Genomic DNA, 19,678 nt, shown 5'->3' on the forward strand with positions numbered 1-19,678 from the left:
CATGCACACCTAATTGGAATGGACATGAGCAAGCACTCTCCTATTGTACTTAACCAGGACTCCAATGCTATTAGGTAGTAAGGATAGGTCTTATTTAAAAGAGCCTATTGTTGTGGTAAAAGGAGTGGTTGGCTGGCTGAGCACAGTTAAAGGGGTCTACAGATGTTACAGGTATGTATGCATCTCAAGTGCAAGTTTAATAAAACAAAAATTCAGACTCACTTTGTCAGGTGCCTTTTCCAAAGGTTTCAGAGTAGCAGCTGTGTTAGTCTGTATCCGCAAAAAGAAAAGGAGGACTTGTGGCACCTTAGACACTAACAAATTTATTTGAGTATAAGCTTTCGTGAGCTACAGCTCACTTCATCGGAAAGCTTATGCTCAAATAAACTTGTTAGTCCCTAAGGTGCCACAAATACTCCTTTTCATTCTTATGGGACTGACCAAGAGTTTGAAAAAGCAGGCAATGGGATAGTCTGGGTCTACACTGATCTCAGGATCAGGAGGAGAGAACAGATTTGGGAGAAAGATAAAGGACCAGTGGTGAACAATCTGAAGGGATGGATGCATGAGCCAATAGAATGAAGTAATAGAAATACTGATGAATGCTTTCTCCTTTCCTTGTGCCCTGAGAGAGACAGGATGGCAAAAAGAATGGTACAGATAATGGTAGTGCTTAAGCTCAGCCAACCTTGTGGTTGGTTTAGTCTTATTTGTAACGTGAAATTTGTTTACTTGCCCCTTGTTTCAGCAAATGAGTACTTAAGTGTCATTCACATTTCTTAATGTAGAAAGAAATGACTATTCAATTGAAGACACAAGTGAGACTTGTGAGACTTTTAAGTGTTTTAAAAGGTGAAACATTTTGCTAAAAATCTTACATAAAATATGTACATATATAAAACCGTATCACAGTCAGTTGAATATCCAGTCAAACAGCATCTGCTTAGTATGGGTACTACATGCATGGTTCATTTTCCTTAAGTTGTCTGAAGAATGTAAGTCAGATATTACACAGCACTTAGATGTACTTAATAGATGCAGCCAAATACCATTATCTAAACACCACAGCAGTTGCAAAATACAAACTAGTAAATTATTCTTCAGTTGTAAAAGAAGAAACTTGCCATTCTATGAGTAACTCTGTTCACACTGATGTGCTGACTGAGCAAAGCCTTGAAACCAGGTTTTGATGGGTTTTAATCCCAGCTCTGTATACCCTCAGGCAAGGTACTTTAGATACACAAGGACAATATTACTCAATGATCCCAAAGGAGTACTGAAGTTTAACATTTGCATTTTGTTTTTTAAATAAATGTGAAGTACAAGTATGCATGTGGGCATGGGTGGTGGTAGAGGTGATCTCATCTGAGGTTTAAGGTTAACTTTGACTGGAGCAAGCTAAAGCTCGACACTAACAGCAACACAACTACGTTTTTACGTTTGGAGATTTGCCAGGCATTATTTCTGGCTCCTATCTTTCATCTTTAACCACTTTTTTTGCCATTACTGGCAAAGCTGAGGAAAGACCAGCACACTAAAGTTTAGATGACAGGTACTTTGCTCAAGTCAACTTTAGACACATCAGAAATCTAAACATTTACAACAGGGTATTAGTCATGGGGAGGGAGGCTAGGTGGCAGTTCCTAGTAGTCAGAAAAGATCAGAAGGCACCATGTTAACTGCATTAATATCACTCTTCCACTTTCCAATGTGTCCCTGCCCATCTTAACAAAAATAGATTAAAACAAAGTTCATGAAATGCCTGCTGCAGTATTGTGGATAGTGTAACTTAAAACTAATTTTTCTGGGTAATATTTAGTTTCACAAAAAGGTCTATATAACGTGAATGAAAACATCTGTCATTTTTCTGTAGCAACCTAGTTTATGGTCATCATGCTTTTTTCCCCCAAACACAAAAAATTAAATAGGAAGTGAAAATATAATTTTAATACAACCTGAAGTCTAAACATGTCCTTGATTAATTTTCTTCATGCTGGACTGGCTCCAGAAAGAAACTATTTCCCTAGTAAGCTGTAGACTCAGACAAGTTAAGAAGATTTAATAGAAGACCTTTACTACTGCCAAAGACACACAGTAATTATACCTGAACTATAAGAACATGTGCTTTCATAAATACAAGTAAAACTTATTCAAGAAGGGCATAAACAAAGCAATTTTATTTTCTATCACTTTTAGAACAAAATATACAATGGAATCATTTCAACACAGTATATGATTAGGCAATGATTTGATTTTAAAATAGTCACAGAGGTAAAGGATTTGACAAACCGTCTAGCTAAAATTACGAAGTCTACAATAGCAGCAAAGAATACTAAACTGTTTTATGATCAGATGTTACGCATGGTAACTGGTTCATACTACAGCACACATTACTTTATACCCAATAAAGTGATCAGATTTAAATTGACAGTTGTTCAGTGACTTTGAATTCTTATAACAATTTGCAGAATGTTTCTTTAATAAACTACTTCCTGTATCTGGTAACAAACAAAAGAAGAAATTCAAACAGTAAAAACTGGAGAGTCACTTAAGCCCTTTTGTTAATTTCCATTCCATATTAGCATTAAAAAAACTTAGCACTTTATCATATCTCCATGAAGGGACTCTCTATGAAAACTTGAAATACTGGGAATTGTAATGGAGTACAGAATTTTTTTTCTGGCTTGAAAGGGATAGGTGCACATTCTCTACATTTCTGAAATGTGCAATAATGAAAAATAATACATGCAAGAGATCAGTTATAAATATACTAAAAAACAAGCTATAACCCTGTCATTTACACAGTTTAAATATATATTTTCTTTCAGAGAGTCAGTAGAAAGGTAGACAAATACAAAGGCAACAAAATTTTACAAAATATTAGACTTATTTATGCATGCATCTCTTTCAGATTTGGAAGTTGTTATTCAAGGGAGTTATTTTCTTTCCCTTCCTAATGGAAACAAATTACTTATCAAAACTCTATATATTTGAGAATGGCTTCAAGATTTACCTTGATCAGAGTCTTTAGCATGTTTGACTAAATTAAAAACAACAAAAGACACCCTTAATGTTACATAAAGCAAATGAGTGGGAAAATTATTATTGCTGCCAACCCAGTGCAAATTGTACTGATTGCAGAGAGTCACTTGGAGCCTCCTGCATTTGACAAGATATTTAAAATGCTCAATGATCTCTACATTTTTATGAGGCTGTTTAATTTAAAGTTAATTTTTAGGAGGCTGTATCTAGTTTTAAATTGTTTTACATCTCTTCACTGGAAAGCTCTTGATGAGACATAACAGTTCAGTCTGTTCTGGAAACTTGGGGAAAAAATACTAGCTCACAAATAGATGAAACAAGTATTTACATTTCAAAAAGTCACTATCCTATTACCCCAAATCTGCAAAAGCAATCTCTTACCAAATAGTTAGTATAAATGGACTATAAGCTACAGTTTCTCACAAGTTGGCCTCATTATGATATTGCAAGAATAATCAGTAAAACTACTGATGATTTTCATATTTCACCAGTTTCAGAGGTTAATGGCTTAAGATCAGTCATTGAATGATGGACTTAAATGACTTATCTATAGGTATTTATAAATTCTTCCAATAAAACAGCTTTCTGAGCAGACAGTAAAAGCTTTTAAACAGGCTTGATATATTTATTTCCAAGCCACACATGAAAAATTACAACCAGATATAGTATATATGAGTGTAGAGTTATCAAATACCAGGTTTTCATTTTTAAAAATTCCATTTATACTTTCACTTTTACAATTAAATACTGCCACAGAAGAGTTTATCTGCTAATAATAATTTTTTGGCCGAAACCACAAGTTTTTATTTAGGTAAAATACTAAGTTTAAATTACAACAATGCTTTTAAAACACTGTAGAAGGTGAAATGAGTGAAATACACTAGTGCAGTGGTTCCCAGACTTGTTCCGCCGCTTGTGCAAGGAAAGCCCCTGGCGGGCCGGGCTGGTTTGTTTACTTGCCGCGTCCACAGGTTCGTCTGATCACAACTCCCACTGGCCGCGGTTTGCTGCTCCAGGCTAATGGGGGCTGCTGGAAGCAGTGGCCAGTATGTTCCTCATCCCACGCCGCTTCCAGCAGCTCCCATTGGCCTGGTGCAGCGAACCGCGGCCACTGGGAGCCACAATCGGCTGAACCTGCCAACGCGGCAGGTAAACAAACCGGCCTGGCCCACTGGGGCTTTCCCTGCACAAGCGGCGGAAACAAGTTTGGGAACCACTGCACTAGAAGATTGATTCTCAAATGATATTTATTAAAATGGAGTAACATTTAAGATGATCTAATGTCAGATGTGCAAAAATTTTATAGTTGTGACATCAAGTGACTGAAGAAAGAAAGGTGAACATTTGAATCCATCAGAACTTCACTGTCAGTGGTACTCAGTCTCTCTCTTTAGGACTTGTATGTGATTCATATATATCGTATAGGTCTGATCACCAGGACAGCTCCCCATGCTTTTTGGCACATACAAGAGCACTCAAGCAGCCAGGAAGTGGGGGGAGAGAGAGAGAAAATGTTGGAGAGGAATCACAAACAGCCACCAAACTGTGGAGTGACAGCCAGACGTGCTAAATGACAATGTCACAGCTCAGTCATTACGGGCAGTGTCTTCAAAGTTATACTGTGGCCCAGAAACCAAGTAATGAAGAAATGGCTCTCCAGCTCTTCAAGATGAGGTATCACTTCATTAGTCTCTTTGGACTGGTTTTATGTTCATACTGGGGATTTAAGACATGTAAATAAATAGAACGGTGGAAACACAGTTTGGAGTTTGTCTAAGATTTACTAGAGTGATTACTACAATTGTTAATTTAAGAAAGCTTAAAGACTTATTCATTTGTATAGTTTGTTTGTTAATTTTGGTGGCTGCGTGCTCTACTGCCCAGAAGTAATTAAGGTGGCTGTTCAAATGAGAATACATGCTAATAAGCACTTCACTTACTGTCCAAATTGCTAGAAGGAAGCTCATCTGAAAGAGGATTAAAAAATATATATACCACAATAGCTTCCTCTATTTCTTGCGCATCATTCACCCTAGGGGCAGAAATGAAGGCTGTCAGTATTATATCTTGGATCAACTTCAGAGAGAGAAAAAAGGAAAATACTCTTGATGAAGCCTGTACCCCTAATTCCCATAACTCTGGCAAGATTGTGGGGAAGGGGAGACTGTTTTGAGCACCTTTCCTAGACTATGATTGCCAATGACAGCAGGATCCTGGAGCACTGCAAGTCCCACAACACAAGAGCACGTGCCTGCTGTTGCAGAAGATATTGACCAGAACCAACACAGAATAAAGAGCTCTGAGAAATCCTCAGACATTCTGAGCCCCTGTTCTTGAAGAAGGGGAGACACGGGATTGGGTCAGAAGGAAGAAAAGTGAAGGAGGGGTGACAGAGAGAGACAAGGTATTTAAAAAAAAAATACAGAGAAGAGGGCCCTTGTTCCTATGCTTTGTACCTGTAAATCCTAGCTACTTGCCAAGCTCCTAGACTAAACTGCACTAGAATACCTAAGTCCCAGAGGTAGTCAACACAGGTGCTCAAGTTCCAGAGGCCACAGACTGCCTTTACTACAAGAAAAAGTTCAAGTACGAGAGAGACAGGCCAACAGTATACATATTGTTTAATGCTTCACAAAAGTGTCTCCCAATAGCAAATTGCTGTTTTCTAATCTCCAGCCTAAACTGGAAAACTCTGTAGATACTAATTAGGAAACAAGAAAAGCTTTTTTGATCACACACCTAAACTAACTCTATCAGAAATATGCATGTGGCATAGGGTATGCCCCAGTCTCTATGAAGATAGAAGCATCTACTAAGGGAAGACTGAATAATGCAAAAGAAAGCAAGAGGGCCAGGGAGCTGAACAATATCCAAATACTGCAGCAGAAGTTACAGAACAAAATTTATATATACAGTCTGAAAGCAACAAAGTTTACATTTATTAGTATGTGCCAGTTGTATTTCAGTAGAAGGTAGATGTTTGCTGGTGTGACAAGCAGAAAAAAACAAATAGTACAGCTTTCTAGAGATGTTATTTGCTTTGCTTTTCAAATGAAACTACTCATGTAGCTGTAAGCTTTTAGTTTAATCCATGGCTCTTCCACTTGTAATTTAGCTTAAAAAATTGATCAGCTTTTTTTTTTTTTTAAAAAAAAGCTATAATGTTATTTTATACTGTTAAAAGGGAAGCAGCAAAGCTAAAAATAGAATTACAACAATAATACTGGAATAGAGAAGTTGGCGTAAAAATAATAAATGATTTCATTGGTAAATGAAAGCATGGCTTTCAACAGCTTTTAAAACACAAGTTATTAATTTTAATTCCTTATGTAAAGAGTTGCATAAGGAGCATGAGATGCTCTCTTCATTTAACCCCAAAAAATGAAAGGTGAAAAGCTAGTGGAAGCTCCAACCAGCTCAGCCCATGCCTACTTACAGGACTACAAGAGTAGGGATGTCCAAGATAACTGTGTGGGGAAATCCTGGCCCCTTGGAAGAGAATGGCAAAACTCCCACTGATCTTTGTGGTGTCATGATTTCATGCTACGAGAATCTCTTCATTATTTAACGTGGGAATTTTTGTTACTATAGTTTAGAAAATACAAATTTGAAAGTATGTTAATAGGTATCATATCAAGGTTCTAGCAGGCATATATCATTGAAAGAAATAGTAAAGATTCAGGTCTGAAGAACAGGAAATGCTCCAGTTTTAGGATAAATACCCATACAGATTACAACACATGCAGAGGGTATACAAAATACAGGAGTATCACACCAAGTAGTACGAAGAGCTATGCTATCTTATTTACTTACTTATTACTTACTGACTCAGCAGCTTCAGTTATTCTTAAAATAGAGGCCTCTCTTTCCTAATGCAAAAACAGTTTTGTGAAATGGATACTCCCTGACTAAATGAAAGAGTCATCTACCTGGCCAATTTTCACTCAGAAGGGTCTTCATGGCCTGCCTTGCAACAAAAAGAATTCAAGAGTTTGTTAACTACTGCATTAGTTTTGGGGATAATTTTAACACAGTGTGTGTATGTACAGACACACACACACACACACACACACTGCATTTATAAATAGAGCAGGTCTGCACAGAGTTGCCTATGGTTCTAATTTTTGATCTCAGAGAACCTACTATTTTGTTGACATTTTCCCTAAAGAATGCTGCAAAGAAATCTCTTCAGCTGGAATGTCCTAGAGTAAATATAGTGGCAACACTATTAAGTGTTAGGAAAAAGAGTTTATATTCTGCCCTATGAAATGAGTGAAGACAATATCAAAAAAAAACTGATTGCACAATTGTCTACTCTCTCACCTCTGCAGGTACAGAGAAGAAAGTTAGATACAGATGAATACAATTCATGTATATGATGGGGGAAAAGAAAAAGTCACAAATCAAAAACAGTCTCAATCTACACCAGTGTTGAATTTAGTTTGAAACTGAAAGCAAGCTTAACTAAGAAGGGTTTCAACGGGGCATGCATCATTAAGTTCACAGGCATGCCCTCAGATCCAACCTTAAAATGTGAATCAGCATTATTATACTGCTTCATCCTAACAAACATTACAGCAAATGTTTGACTATTTGAATCGTAAAATACAGCTAATTTACATAGATATCATCACTCTCCAAAATGTACAAATCTGAATTCAAACCTATCATTTTGCTTGCAATAAACCCTGTTTGCTAGAGTATAAAGGCTCAGATTTAAACAAAAGTAGTCATTTAAAAACACAACTAATGAACTGTGAAAGAGCTTTACATGCCATTCTTCATGCTCTGTTTGGAGACATTCATACTTCTAGTAAAACCCAAGGGTAAACATTCCATTTTTCTCTGTAAACAAACACACTGCATTTTGGTCCTCCTTGACTAAGAAGTCTCCATACCTCATTTTGGAGCAGTCTTTGTACAGCTGAGAGAAACTGATACAACTGAAATACTCAACAGCAGAGTGCAAAGTCTGTATTCAGACTCTACTTTTAGTCCCCGAGGCCTTGTGTTGACTGGGTAAAAGTGGAAAGCCACGAAGACATGGCTGATTTTGCATTTGTGAAGGCCCCTCCTACTGACTGACCTGCATTATAAACAAACAAAAAAGAGAAAGTTACTCATGGAAGTGTAATATGATTTTTCTAGATAATATATACACCATAACATATATAAAAGAGAGCACAGAATGATTACAAACACCTCAATGGTTTAATTTGCAACTTAAAATGTAAATATCCAGATACACTCTAAGAATTTAAAGGTGGCATCTTAGAAGAAATGGTTTGTGCTAACCAGCAATAATTATAGTCTAAGTTCCCTCTTCAGGTCCCAGCCCAAAAGGCTCTCAGGGCCCAAGTTCATCTCAGAACAGTAGCAGCAGAGGCTCCAAGAGAGAAAGAGGGAGCAGGCAGATTACTTCCATTCTGAATAATCAGTTCAAGAATTTTGGCAAAGCCACAAGAGAACAAGCACTTATGAGGCTCCTTAGCTGGTGGCCTTGTGTTCTCTTTCACCACTTGATGAGGTCATGCTGGACAATTAAAACAGTATAGACTTGATCTAAAGTCCACTGAAGTCAATGGGAGCCTTTCTATTGACTTCAATGGTCTTTAGATCAGGTACGGTCAGAGAAACACAAAATGAGAATAATTTGTTATTGCTGGAGCGTATGGCTTAGTAGTTTAGGCACTTACTGAGGATGAACAATCTTTCATCTGAAACCCTTAAAAAACAGATATCTACTCTGGGCAAAGCCTGCATTTTAAACAGAAGTTTACTCCGGTGTCCTTATCTAAAATATCCCCTTGTCCTATTGTTGTGTAGTGTGCTGTGTCCCAATTATCAACCTGCCTGCCAGCCTTCCCGCCTCCCCCTCGCCAGAGGTGGCTGCATTTCTGTGGAGGGTAGATATATCTGTAAAGCCCATTAGGATAAAATGCACTATAGTATTGTGATACACTGTTATTAAATAACTATGGCATATCATGCTTGCAGTATCTAGCTAGCTGCACACGCTTTCAACCTGGTTACAGACAGATTTCTTACCTACGGCTTTTCCTGTTTGCACAACATTCCGGCTGGTATTGACCATGGCAGTTCCAATTTTCTTGCCACGTTCGCTGTTCTGGACAGAGCTAAGCAAGAGGTATGTTGAAAGTGCATTAGTCAAGTGACTCACTACCCGCTCAAGGGACAAAATTTAGTCTAAAATATCAATTAAGTATAATCAAGCTCATAAGATTCAGATCTATCTCCTCATTCCACCACAGACCGGTTACACACAAACGTGTGTCAGGCATGGCGGAGGAAGGGAACAAGAGATTCATCATTATGGAAAACGCTGTGCTCTTTGGTGTAAGACCCGAAGACATTTGTGGGAAGTGTTTCTGTTGTAGATTACAAGATAAAATTTTACAGCATCTATATTTAGGTACCTCTGAAAATTTTACCTTTAGTCTATAAGCTTTGTTAAAAAGCATGTGGCTGGTGGGCTGGTTCTGAATGTTTGTCATTGCTTTGTCCATTCAGAAGAAATGTTAATTTTACTTTGTGATTCTATCCATAAGAATCAACTTTCTGAACAAGTATGCCTTTCATTTCATGCTTTTTCAAACAAAGAAGGGAGAATTATGTTACTATTACTGAAGAAAAAAAAGCATAAAGCAATTAGTTTCTATTCATTTTAAATGGCAGCAGTTGTAAAATCCTCTCATTTGGTTTTATAATATAACATTCAAATAAAAATGTCAGTTTCCTCATCCACTCCATATATATGTACATATATCAAAACCTTAAACAAATCAGCTATAGTAAAGCAAGCTGCATTCTATTCCACTTAAAACATTTCCAGGCAAATTGTCAAATAACTTAAATCTTTATTGTTAATATATAAGGGATAAAGAGCAGATTCTTTTCAGGTACCAGTTTGGGCTGGATTTGCAAAGTCTAATTTTGATAAGGTGAGCATTTTTCACAGCACTGTCACTTATGGAGAATAAATATGTTGTTGCAAGAATATTTCTTTCATTAGAATCATACTTGAAGGACTACTGATCCCCTTAAATTCAGTTTAGATTTCACAAAGTGTTAAATGTCTCCCCTCTCAAAAAAAAAGTTTAGGTGATAAAACAGTATCAAATAAAAAGGGGGACACCAATGGCTTTGGGGATTAAAAATTAGTTACAAGAACATTTATCTCCAGATTACAGGCTAAAACAAGATTTAAGTTGAAATTGATAGCAACTGCCATTATCATGGTAAGGTAGCTTTTGTGAAATGAGTTTCTGATCTCAGTTTTCATCATGGAAACCTAGCCACTGTTACGAGGAGCACAGGCAACAAGGACCAAACCTTTTCTCTCTAGAGCTGTCCCTTGAAGTCAGGTTTTGTTTCTACACTAAAAAATTGACTGTAAAAATGATACCTTTGTACCTCCATAGATCTTCTCCCTCTTCTTAAAGTCACATCTGCTAACTTTAGTGACAAGAGTGACAGCTAGTGAACAAGAGCAGCAAACAAGAGAATTCTCCAGCTGAAGGATGACACGCCCTGGAATGAGTTTGTTTGTTGTGTGCTTGCTTGCTTGCTTGCCATACAGTTCTGAGCCAAGGGCTGAAAGCTTACTAATGAGGCTCCAGCTCATCTTAAGATCCCTAACCCAGTTAGGATCCCTTACGGGGGAGGGGCGGCGCTAACTCAAGGAGAACAGGGGTTTAAAAAGCCAGCTCCTAAGCAACCAGAACAGCTAGCAAACAGGAGTTTTGCAAGGGAGTTTAGAGACTGAGTATGAGAGGCAGAAACACCCAACAAACACTCTAAACACAGGCCACTGAGGATACCCCTCCTGGGGAGGGAACCTCAGTTACTAGGAAGAGTCAGTAACGATAATGGGGGATTCAATTATTAGAAATAAAGATAGCTGGGTTTGTGATGACCAGGAGACCAACATGGTAAATTGCCTACCAGGTGCAAAAAAGTTGCATGTCTCATGAGACATTTAGACAGCCTTCTGTGCAGTGCTGGGGAGGAGCCGGTGGGATGTCTCCACCCAAACTGTGTTCCTCAGCACCTGTTGCTTTCCCCCAGCTCTTAGTTTAAAAACTCCTCTATGACCTTTTTAATTTTACATGCCAGCAATCTGATTCCGTTTTGGTTTAGATGCAGCCCATCCTTCCTGTAATAAACCTAAATCCTCCTCCCTATACCATCATCTCATCCACGCATTGAGACCCTGCAGTTTTGCCTGTCTTTCTGGCCGCGTGCATGGAACTGGAAGTGTTTCAGAGAGTGCTACCATGGAGCTCCTGGGCTTTATTCTCTTAGCAGCCTAAATTTGTCCTCTGGGCAGGGGTGGCTCTACCAATTTTGCCGCCCCAAGCAGTCGCTGCCGAATTGCCACTGCCGCAACAGCGGCGGACCTGCCGCCGAATTGCCGCCGCGGGACATGGACTGCCGCCCTATTCTGAATGCCGCCCCAAGCACCTGCTTGGAAAGCTGGTACCCGTAGCCGACCCTGCCTCTGGGACCTCTCTCCCACCATTTATTGAAGGGGGAATTCTATAACCTAGTAAAGGGGATAGGAAAGAAGTTGGTAAAGTACAGGTAGGAGCTAGTGAGGAAGAGTCAAACATAAAAGAGTCTCATTTATATACAACATATAAAGGCAAGCAACTGAATACTGACAAAATGAACAAATGCTTGTATACAAATTACAGAAATCTCAGTACTAAAGTGCGTGAACGAGAGTGCCTGGCATTAAATGAAGATATTGATATAATCCACATCATGGAAACTTGGTGGAATGAGGATAATCAGTGAGATGTGTTAATACCAGGGTACAAAATATATATGAATGAGAGAGTAAGTCACACTGGTAGGAGAATGGCTCTCTATGTGAAAGAAAGCATAAAGTCAAATAAAGTAAAAATCTTAAATGAATCAGACTTTACAATAGAATCTCTATGGACAGAAATTCCATCCTTGAACAATAAGAGTATAGCAGTAGGAATATACTACCAACCACTTGACCGGGATGGTGACAGTGACTGTGAAATGCTCAGAGAGATTAGAGAGGATACAAAAGGTAGAAAACCCAATATTAATGGGGGATTTCAACTATGATCCTTGAGAAGAGAGGCAGAAATAAAATGTCTAGACATATTAAATGACTGCTTCTTGGAGCAGCTTGTCCTGGAACCCATAAAGGGAGAAGCAATTCTTAATATTGTCCTAAGTGGAGCACAGGATCTGCTCCAAAAGGTGAACATAGCAGAACCACTTAATAATAATGACCATAATATAATTAAATTTAAGATTCGTATGGGGGGGGGAAAATGCCAAAGAAACCCACCACAGTAGCAATTAACTTCAAAAAGGTGAACTACACAAAAATGAAAAACAAAAAACAAAAAAAACAGTTACAGAAAAATGAGAACAGTCACAAGGATGGAATGCCTGCAAACTACATGAAGACTATTTTAATACACCATAATGGAGGCTCAAGCTAGATGTATTCACCAAATAATAATAATAATAAAAAAAGAGAAAGAGGATCCAATATGGCTAAGAGCAAAGTAAAAGAAATGGTTAGAGGCAAAAAGACATCCTTTAAAGATAAAAAGTCAAATCCTAGTGCAGAGTATAGAAAGAAGCATAAACTCTGGCAAGTCAAGTGTAAAGTATAAGAAGGCAGACCAAGAAAGAATTTGAAAAGGAAGTAGCTAAGGACACAAAATCTAACAGCAAAAAAACAAAACAAAACAAAACAAAAAATCATTAGGTACATCAGAAGCAGTAGTCAGTGGGACAACTGGACGACCGAAGTGCTAAAGGAGCATGCAAGGAGGATAAGGCTGTTGTGGAGAAACTAAATGAATTAATTGTTTTGCATCAGTCTTCATTGCAGAGGACATGGGGGAGATTCCCATATCTAAGCCTTTCTTTTTAGGTGACAAATCAGAGGAACTGTACCAGACTGAGGTATCATTATAGAAGGTTGTGAAACAAACTGATAAACAGTAATAAGTCACCAAGACTGGATGGTATTCTCCCAAAAGTTCTGAAGGCACTCAGATATGAAACTGCAGAACTACTAACAGTGTTATGTAACCTATAGCCTAAATCAGCCTCTGTATCAGATGACTGGAGGAGAGCTAATATAACGTGTTTTTTAAAAAGGCTCCAGAGATAATCCTGGCAATTATAGGTTGGTAAAACTAACTGCAGTACCAAGCAAATTGGTTGAAACTATAATAAAGAACAAAATCATCAGACATATAGATAAACATGATATTTTGGGGAAGAGTCAACACTGCTTTTGTAAAGGGAAATCATCCATCACCAAATCTATTAGAATTATTTGAGGAATCATCAAGCATGTGGACAAGGGTGATACAGTCCATATAATATACCTGGGCTTCCAGCGTATATCTACATTGCAATGTAAGCCCAAGGTTAGTAGAACTTGAGTTAGCAGATCCTGGGTTTGTTAACTTAAGGTTTTAGCATCTATGCTCATTTGTAACCCCAAGTTATGAATTGTTTAATTCTGGGTTCTAGCATGGGGCTCCAGCACCTTCACAGTACTATGTGGGCCCAAGTCCACCCATATCCCAGACTTCTTTGCACCAGAATGTAGCCGCTCTAGCCCTTTGTTTGTGGTGCAGAGTGGGAAAACTTGACTATCCATCAAACTTGACTCTCCAGAGGACAAAGGAATTTGTCCTGTGGGATACTCTTGGTGGACTCTAAGAGCACGAGTCCAGTGGAGCTGCATCTACACTGCAAAGCAATAGGGCTTGAACCCGTGGTACGATGTTGATTCAGGGTCAGATCTTGTAGGGTCCTGGGTCCAATATGTGTGTAGACGGAAGGGGGGTTAGGTTTGAGCCCGAGTTGGAACCCTGCATTTATGTTCCAGTGTAGACATAGCCTTTGACAAGGTCCCCCACCAAAGGCTCTTAAGCAACCTAAGCAGTCAGGGATAGAGAGAAGGTGCTCTCCTGGACAGTAACTGATTAAAAGATAGGAAACAAAGGGTAGAAATAAATAGTCAGGTTTTCACAATGAAGCAAGATAAATAGCAGGGTCCCCCAAGGATTTGTACTGGGATGTGTACGGTTAAGCATATTCATAAATGTTCTGGAAAATAGGGTGAACAGTGAAATGGCAAAATTGCTAGGTATTTATTCAAGACAGTGAGATCCAAAACAGAGAACAAAAAGTTACAAAAGGATCTCACCAAACTGCATGACTGGGTGAAAAAATGGCAGATGAAATTCAAACTTGATTTGTGCAAACTAATGCACACTAGAAAAAACAATCCCAACTATACATACAAAGTAATGGGTCTAAATTAGCGGTTACCATTCAAGAAAGAGATTTTGGAATCACCATGGATAGTTCCCTGAAAACATCCAACTCAATGTGAAGCAGCAGTCAAAAAAAGCTAACAATGTTAGGAACCATTAGGAAAGGGATAGATAAGATGACAAAAATATCATAATGCTACTATAAATCCATGGTAGACCCATACTTTGAATACTATGTGCAGTTCTGGTTGCCCCATCTCAAAAAAGATATATTAGAATTGAAAGAGTTACAGGGAAGGACAAAAAAAATTATTAGGGGTATGGAACAGCTTCCATATGAGGAGAAATTAAAAAGACTGGGATTGTTCATTTTAGCAAAGAGATTATGAAGCGGGGAGGGCAACCTTTTCGAATGCCAGTATATCTTTTTGAGATGAGGGGACCACATCCGTATGCAGTATTCAAGATATGGGCGTACCATGGATTTATACAAGGGCAATAAAATATTTGCAGTCTTATTCTCTATCCCTTTTTTAATGATTCCTAGCGTCCTGTTTGCTTTTTTGACTGCCGCTGCACACTGCGTCTTCAGAGAACTATCCACAATGATTACTTGTAGCTAAATTAGCCCCCATCATATATTATGTATAATTGGGGTTATTTTTTCCAATGTGCATTACTTTACATTTATCCACATTAAATTTCATTTGTCATTTTGTTGCCCAATCTCTTAGTTTTGTGAGATCTTTTTGAAGTTCTTCACAGTCTGCTTTGGTCTTAACTATCTTGAGCAGTTTAGTAACATCTGCAAACTTTGCCACCTCGCTGTTTACCCCTTTCTATTTATGAATAGGTTGAATAGGATTGGTCCTAGGACTGACCCTTGGGGAACACCCCTAATTACCCCTCTTCATTCTGAAAATTTACCATTTATTCCTACCCTTTGTTCCCTGTCTTTCAACCAGTTCTCAATCCACAAAAGGATCTTCCCTCTTATCCCATGACAACTTAATTTGTCATAGAAAATCAGGGTTGGAAGGGACCTCAGGAGGTCATCTTGTCCAACCCCCTGCTCAAAGCAGGACCAATCCCCAATTTTTCCCCCCGATCCCTAAATGGCCCCCTCAGGGATTGAACTCACAACCCTGGATTTAGCAGGCCAATGCTGAAACCATTGAGCTAAATTTACATTAAGAGCCTTTGGTGAGGGACCTTGTCAAAGGCTTTCTGGAAATCTAAGTATACTATGTCCACTGGTTTCAGAGTAGCAGCCGTGTTAGTCTGTATTCGCAAAAAGAAAAGGAGTACTTGTGGCACCTTAGAGACTAACAAATTTATTAGAGCATAAGCTTTCGTGAGCTACAGCTCACTTCATCGGATGTAACTGATGAAGTGAGCTGTAGCTCACGAAAGCTTATGCGCTAATAAATTTGTTAGTCTCTAAGGTGCCACAAGTACTCCTTTTCTTTTTATGTCCACTGGATCCCCCTTGTCCACATGTTTGTTGACCCCCTCAAGGAACTCTAATAGATTAGAAAGACACGATGTCCCCTTACAGAAACCATGTTGACCGTTGCACAACAATTTATGTTCTTCTATGTGTCTGACAATTTTATTCTTTACTATTGTTTCAACTAATTTGCCCAGTACTGACGTTAGACTTACCAGTCTGTAATTGCCAGGATCACCTCTAGAGCCCTTCTTAAATATTGGCATTACATTAGCTATCTTCCAGTCATTGGGTACAGAAGCTGATTTAAAGGACAGGTTACAACCCATAGCTAATAATTCCACAATTTCAATTTTGAGTTCTTTCAGAACTCTTGGGTGAATGCCATCTTGTCCCAGTGACTTGTTACCATTAAGTTTCTCAATTAATTCCAAAACCTCCTCTAGTGACACTTCAATCTGTGACAATTCCTCAGATTTGTCACCAACAAAAGACAGCTCAGGTTTGGGAATCTCCCTAACATCCTCAGCCGTGAAGACTGAAGCAAAGAATTCATTTAGTTTCTCCGCAATGACTTTATCGTCTTTAAGTGCCCCTTTTGTGTCTCGATCGTCCAGAGGCCCCATTGGTTGTTTCTGATGTACTTAAAAGGTAATAACAAAATGTTTTTTGAGTTTTTGGCTAGCTGTTCTTCAAACTCCTTTTTCACTTTTCTTATTACATTTTTACATTTAATTTGGCAGTGTTTATGCTCCTTTTTATTTATCTCACTAGGATTTGACTTCCACTTTTTAAAAGATGCCTTTTTATCTCTCACTGCTTCTTTTACATGGTTGTTAAGCCAATATAGCTCTTTTTGAGTTCTTTTACTGTGTTTTTTGATTTGGGGTATACATCCTTATATGTTGCTAGTTTAGTGCAGCATATAATTTCACAAAAAGGGTCAATTCCCATATCTTTAAAAGAATCTCGATTTATCTACATATTCTCAGTTTAGCAACAGACAATAAAATATCAAAGTATTATATACTTACTGTGATAATCTTAACTTTACGTCTGATACAGAGTATTGGCCCTGGAATGGGTGGCTGGAAGGGGAAAAGTATAGTGTTTTAATTTTGCCATTTTTTCCATAATGAAAAAACAGAATGGTTTTATTTGCTGGTTGTCCTCCACTGAAACAAAGAAAATATCTAGTTATACACGTCCCAGTTGTGATTCAGTTGTAGGATTTTGACGAATCACCTGTAATCTGCCATCCATTTACAAACTAGACATGTTTCATCTTTTCAAACCTCATAAAAGCTGGCAGCTGAGACACTCCTCCTGTTGACAAGATGAGGCATAATGAGAGAAGTGATGTCTTAGGTAGCCATGTAGGGCTTCTTAGATTTAAAAAAAAAATGCCATAAACTGAACTCAAACAGCAGCCAATGCAACATATGGAGTACAGGTTTAACTAGTCCAATTTTAAAGTGAAAAGGCATAAAAACTATGGCAAAGTCTACATTTAAAAAGGAAAGAATACAACCTCTGAACCAATAACAGTGCTGTCAAATGATGATCCTGGCCACTACTACTCCCTGGAAAAATAGATGCAACCAAAAATCCACAGGAACGAGCAGACTGTAAACCTCTAAGGAAAGATGGATGAAGCCTCTGCACACTTACCCTCCCACATAAGGAGGACAGCCAACTCTCAAAAAGTTATTCAGAGACTTCCTACCAGCTTCACTTCTGCCTTTAGGCAGAGCTTTAGCAAGCTTCTTCTCATCTATGTCCCACAATCTGAGTCAGGTGCTAGTATTGAGAGAGACTGCATCACCCTGGTCTGAAGAAAAGGAGGTACCTCCAGAATCTTTACAGCAGTTCAGTCCTGAATATCTCAAAGTTTCCCAGAGTTGCCTCATATAGGCTGTAGGGAGGAGCAATGAAAGAGAACCTTGTAACATCCCACACAAAAGCGCTCTGATTCCATATAAGAACAGCACAATAAACTCTTTATTTCCCCCCTTATTTCTGAACTTGGTTTCTTACCTAGAATTTACCTCTGCAAGAGCAGGATGCTTGTTGCTGTTCCATACTCTGTAATTGTGTGTATTTTTCCAAGTTGCTACAAAGGCTGTTCCGAAGTCTGACAATATCTTTTCGTTATCTGATGAATAAAAGACAGAATGTGAATGCACCTGTAGCAATGCACTGAGGATGTAAAAGAAGAAATGAAAGGGAGGTTTTGAAAGAAAATAGAAATTTCTTTGATTCTTGTCAATCAGAGAACACGGGGTTCCAGTTCCATAAACATTAGCAAAGCAACAAGCTCATTATTCTGGGTTTAAAAAATGCCACTGCCCAACACAGAGTTAAGGAAAGGAAAATGGAGTTCAGACAACCAAGAAATTCATTTAAAGGAACACTGACAACTTAGGAGTCTGATGGCACCTTAAAGACTAACAGATTTATTTGGGCATAAGCTTTCATGGGTAAAAAACCCACTTCTTCAGATGCATCTGAAGAAGTGGGGTTTTTACCCACAAAACCTTATGCATAAATCTGTTATCTTTAAGGTGCCACCAGACTCCTCATGGTTTTTGTGGATACAGACTAACAAGGCTACCCCTTGGATACTGACAATTTAGTTTAGATACAACTTTGTTTTTTTTTTAAAATATCAATATGAATAAAATTGTATTTTGATTTTTTGATATCAGGCTGTTAAATATCCCCATATAATGAACCCAAACCGCACTGTGCCACCACATGAGAATCTGAAAGTGAAGGTAAGTGGCCTAGCTCTGTTGCAAGGCATCACCCAACAGCAGGAAACAAGTCAAAGAACTTGACATCACCTGTAATGATCTTGCCCTAACACAGGGGCAGGCAAACTCTTTATCCTGAGGGCCACATCGGGTTTCGGAAATTGTATGGAGGGCCGGGTAGGGAAGGCTGTGCCTCCCCGAACAGCCAGGCGTGGCCCAGCCCCTGCCTCCCCCACTTCTTGCCCCTTGATGTCCTCCCCCTGGGACTCCTTCCCCATCCAACCCCCCCGTCCCCTGACTGCCCCCCACCGCCCCATCCAACCCCACCTCTCATTCCTGACTGCCCCCCTTGGAACCCTGCCCATCCAACCCCCCCTTTTCCCTGACTGCCCCCCGCCACCCCATCCAACCCCCCCTCTCATTCCTGACTGGCCCCCCAGGACCCCGCCCCCATTCAACCCCCCTATTCCCTGCCCTCTGACCACCCCAACTCCTATCCACACCCCCACCCCCTGACTACCACCCCCGAACTCCCCTGCTCTCTATCCAACCCCCCCTGCTCCCTGCCCCCTTACCATGCTGCCTGGAGCACCGATGGCTGGCGGCACTGCAGCTGCGCCACCGGGCAGCACAGAGCACCGGGTCAGGCTGGGCTCTGCAGCTACGCTGCCCCAGGAGCTCGCAGCCCCGTCGCCCAGAGCATTGCACTGGCAGCGCAGTGAGCTGAGGCTACGGGGCAGAAGGAACAGCCGGGGAGGGGCCAAGGGGGGGGCGCGGAGGGTCCCGTGGGCTGGATGTGGCACGCAGGCCGGATGTGGCACGCAGGCCGTAGTTTGCCCACCTCTGCCCTAATAGCAGAACCCTGCTTTACTGTACTACATTAAACTGCAAATTCAATTTGAGGGTGAAGCTGAGAGTTACTAAAGTGTGAATTAATGAACCATCATATACTACTAGTGTACTATGTTAATGACCCTTTAGCAATATATTTACAAATACAGAAAATCAATCTAGAATATTCAAAAGGGAAAAGTAAAATCTATCATGGGGTTCATGAAAAGCATGTTATGCCACAAACGGTTAGTAATCTTAAATAAAAGTACAAAGCTGGAGATACA

At 39.4% G+C, this 19,678-nt stretch overlaps 1 protein-coding gene across 2 annotated transcripts in view; it reads right to left on the minus strand.

Annotated features, from left to right (window-relative positions):
- Nucleotides 1-2,149: 2,149 nt before the first annotated feature.
- The window catches only part of AVL9 (AVL9 cell migration associated), a 73,644-nt gene continuing 56,115 nt past the window's right edge, over nt 2,150-19,678 (minus strand). Inside the window, exons 13-16 of one of the 2 annotated variants that reach the window (XM_038390044.2) lie at nt 17,853-17,959; nt 16,839-16,892; nt 9,091-9,179; nt 2,150-8,128 (exon numbers count right to left, since the gene is read on the minus strand). In XM_038390044.2, coding sequence (XP_038245972.1) covers nt 7,942-8,128; nt 9,091-9,179; nt 16,839-16,892; nt 17,853-17,959 — 437 coding nt within the window. In that variant the 3' untranslated portion in view covers nt 2,150-7,941. Of the gene's footprint in view, nt 8,129-9,090; nt 9,180-16,838; nt 16,893-17,841; nt 17,960-19,678 lie in introns of both variants that reach the window. The other variant, XM_038390046.2, reaches the window with a different exon arrangement.

This window comes from Dermochelys coriacea, chromosome 2 (assembly GCF_009764565.3).
Source record: "Dermochelys coriacea isolate rDerCor1 chromosome 2, rDerCor1.pri.v4, whole genome shotgun sequence".
Classification (NCBI taxonomy): domain Eukaryota; kingdom Metazoa; phylum Chordata; order Testudines; family Dermochelyidae; genus Dermochelys; species Dermochelys coriacea.